At 42.9% G+C, this 4,080-nt stretch overlaps 1 protein-coding gene across 1 annotated transcript; it reads left to right on the forward strand.

The window, feature by feature from the left end:
• Positions 1 to 1,406: 1,406 nt before the first annotated feature.
• On the forward strand, positions 1,407 to 2,938 carry LOC104954940 (synphilin-1-like; the record flags this gene model as incomplete). Its single annotated transcript, XM_010782151.1, has 3 exons — positions 1,407 to 1,533; positions 1,662 to 1,831; positions 2,849 to 2,938. Coding segments are annotated over 3 exons (387 nt in total), but the record flags the coding sequence as incomplete, so codon positions are not given.
• Between the last annotated feature and the right edge of the window lie 1,142 nt (positions 2,939 to 4,080).

A 4,080-nucleotide genomic window follows, 5' to 3' on the forward strand; every position in this document is an offset into this window, starting at 1 on the left:
ATTTTTTCTATCTTGGTGTTTTTCTCTATCGTGTGAGCTCCACACGTTCACTCTATCCAGTGTTGTTTACATTCTGTGATGCGCGAGCTGATGACGTCACGTCAAGACGAGTCTAACTATTTTTTTCTCAACTTTGTGTGGAAAAATGCGGGGATTATGCGGCCTTTTGATAAATATGCGGCCTTTTAAAAATCTGCGCCATTTTGCTGATTATGCGGTAAATTCTGCGATCGCAGAATCGCGTTTTTCTGGAGGGTCTAAGAAGTAGCTTCGATGGGATGAAGCTTAAGCCCTGCCTGCCTGCAAGAGGGGTTGTAGTTGAAGCCAGAAATGGGTGAAGCTTCGCAAGAGATGAGGGCCCGTTCCGCGTGAAGGCCGGAAGCGCCGCATTAGAGCGGCCCTGATGCCAGTGATGCCCTCTCGAGAGACTGAAGGCGTGCGTCAATTGTTTGCCTGAAGTAGCCCTTCCCATTAAGCCGGAGGAACTTCCGTGGAGCCCAGTCTCCTTGTCTTTTCCTCCCGCGTCCGGGTTTGCGGGGTGGCCGGCTGGAACCGCTAGCCGACTGGGGAACGCCGCCTGTAGCTTAAACCGCAAGACTGCGGAGCTGATGAATATATACCTGAAGCTGGGACGAAGCCCTGCTGCTGCTTGCGCTTGGTCACCTGAAATGACAGCTGACAGGAAGGAAGAGCAGGCATTTAAGGAATTTAACGTGTGCAGCAATTGGTTGCTGAGGGGGGACGCCCACGCATTTAATGAGGGGGGAGAGAGCGATAGAGTGACGTGTAAGTGACTCATTGTTAGGTCTTCCTTATTGAACTTGCGCTAAAGCTTTCATTTCACATCATTCATCCACATCTGTAAAGTAACTAAAGCTATTAAATACATGTAGTGAAGCAAAAGAACACAGTTCACCTCTGAATCTGATATGGGCCATACTGAAAAATGTGTACTTTTACTGTAGTATTTATAGTTTTACTCAAGCAAAATATCCGAGTACTTCTTCCACCTTTGTGTATAGTACATAGAGGAACAACATAATGTTTCCTCTTGTCCCCGAGGTACTTTTACTGACATTTAGATTAAAGCAAACATCAAACTGCACATAAGGTGTGATGCGAAACAAGATACAATATGTACTAAAGTAATCATTCAATGACGTTTTCTGGTGAAGCACTAATACAGCTGAGCTAAAGAGTGTGTAACCTGCAACTCAATAATAGAGAACATGGTTTAACACACCAGTTGTTATTTGTTCAGTATTTAAAAAATGAAGATTTCAGCATATGTTCTCAATCTTTATTTGTCCTGGCTCTGCTCCGACTAATGACCTAACACTTGTATTATTTAATGTGTCTTACAAAACACAGCTCATGTTCCTCTGTGTTTTTACTCCCTGCTGTAGGCGGATGTTATCAGTCTTGTCTGCTTCCTGTTGGCTAGCTGGACCGACAATCAAAACACTGATAGTTAATGATCTGTTTGATACAATAGCTGCTTTTTCTCAGCAGAAGCAAGTAGATCATTCCTGTGTGAGTGTTATACTATGCATAGGCAACAGTGCTGATAAAAGAACTCAACATGTAATTAATGTTTCTAATTTAAAATCCTGACAGCATTTCTGTAGTATTGCCAAGTAAATGTGTGTGTGTGTGTTTAGACCCTGGTGGAGTACGGCTCCAACGTGACGTTCCAGAACCAGCAGGGGGAGCGGGCCTCCCAGAGTGCCGAGCGGCAGGGACACACCACCTGCGCTCGCTACCTGGTCGTCGTGGAAACATGCATGTCGTTGGCATCGCAGGTTGTTAAGCTCACCAAACAGCTCAATGAGTAAGAGATTGTTTCTCAGTTTTTGTTATTCTTACACTAATAATCTTCAACACTATAGTTGTTTAAACATTGTCTTCATATCTGCCTTCAAATGCTTTGAATGTATTTACCTAAAGGAGTAGGTTTTTGTACTTTATTCAGCAGGTTTGGATAATCATGAATGCAGTCATTTTAACCAACGAGATGACTCATTGAACTTGTGTTTTAGAATTTCCTGCAGGAATTTAGTTTGCAGAATATTGGCAGACTCACCAAGAAGATTAACTTCTTCAAACAACATGGCCTACTGCTGTGTGTGTATTCTCAGCACATTCAAGAAAGCCCCATTTCCTCCACAAAGAAAGTTAGGCAGATAGGCTGTTTGCCGCTCTGGTTTGCTGTAAAAATGTAAACTGGTTTGATTTCATGAAAACTTGCTGAACAGGCATTTGCAAGATGATAAGTCGACTGATTACAAGCTAATTTCGAACAGAGACAAAAAAAAATCCATAAATGAAACCTCTGTGACATCAACAATACGTTTCTGAACAGCGAAGCTCAAAGTGGGGAATTCGGCTGTTGCCATCTTGGGAGTGACAACACGGTTTACCTCCAAATCCACAAATGGGCGGGAGTTGGCGCGGGCCTGGGTGGTTCAACAGGAGCACCTACCTGTCTTTAAACCTGGACATAGTAAAAATGGATGTAAACATGTTTATATCTGCTGTAAAGTTGGATATTTTAAGTGGGAGTATATGGTATGGTAGTCATATCATTGACTCCCTTTTAGAGCCAGCTTTCTGTAAACTGCAGTTTTTAAACCTTCCGAAAGCTAAATCTTTGTCATATGGACCCAGATGGATTCCGTGATTTGCATTTCAGCCAATGCGTTTTACCTCTTTTGCTCTCCAAACATACTGCTTACATGCATTCAACCAAGTACTGCAGTCTGTTGCCCACAGATTCTTCAAGTAAAGGTAGTTTTTTAAGAGATGAATTCAGCGTTAACCCTGTTGTGTGTATGTGTTTGTCATGTAGACAGGCAACAGACAGGATCACTCTACAGAAACAACTGCAGGGACTGATGGACCCCAACAAGACAGAGGGTTCACCTTCAAGATCACCCAGGTAACACACACACACACACACACACACACACACACACACACACACACACACACACACACACACACACACACACACACACACACACACACACACACAAGGATGTCAAGGGAGCGAGTCAGTGCTGGCAAACTACATTATTTTCACTCAGTGCAAGAATACTCATCGTCTAGTTGCCAGCATTGTGAACCCAGAAAAGTTGAGTACCCCAAAGGTTTATGTTGGAAATGTAAAGTACGGGTCCCCAACACAAAGACACAGCTGGATGCTAACTTGCATACAGGACTGTCTCAGAAAATTAGAATATTGTGATAAAGTTCTTTATTTTCTGTAATGCAATTTAAAAAAACAAAAATTTCATACATTCTGGATTCATTACAAATCAACTGAAATATTGCAAGCCTTTTATTATTTTAATATTGCTGATTATGGCATACAGCTTAAGAAAACTCAAATATCCTATCTCTAAATATTAGAATATCATGAAAAAGTATACTAGTAGGGTGTTCAACGAATCACTTGAATCGTCTAATTAACTCGAAACACCTGCAAGGGTTTCCTGAGCCTTGAAAAACACTCAGCTTGGTTCAGTAAACTAAATCACAAGTATGGGGAAGACTGCTGATCTGACTGCTGTCCAGAGGACCGTCATTGACACCCTCCATCAGGAGGGTAAGACACAAAAAGAAATTTCTCAAAGAGCAAGCTGTTCACAGAGTGCAGTTTCAAAGCACATCCACAAAAAGTCTGTTGGAAGGGGGAAATGTGGCAGGAAACGCTGCACAACCAAGAGAGATGACCGCAGCCTTAACAGCATTGTGAAGAAGAGTCGCTTCCAGAATTTGGGGGAGCTTCAAAGACAGTGGACTGAAGCTGGAGTCCAGGTATCAAAAGTCACTGTTCACAGACGTGTCCGGGAAATGGGCTACAATAGCCGTATTCCCATGGTCAAGCCACTTCTGAACTCAAGACAACGGAAGAGGCGTCTGACTTGGGCTAAGGAAAGAAGCACTGGACAGTTGCACAGTGGTCCAAAGTCCTCTTTTCAGACGAAAGCAAGTTTTGTATTTCATTTGGAAGTCAAGGCGCCAGAGTCTGGAGAAAGGCTGGAGAGGAGCAAAATCCAAGTTGCTTGAAATCCAGTG

This window comes from Notothenia coriiceps, unplaced genomic scaffold, assembly GCF_000735185.1.
Source record: "Notothenia coriiceps isolate Sejong01 unplaced genomic scaffold, NC01 NC01_scaffold00024250, whole genome shotgun sequence".
NCBI lineage: Eukaryota > Metazoa > Chordata > Actinopteri > Perciformes > Nototheniidae > Notothenia > Notothenia coriiceps.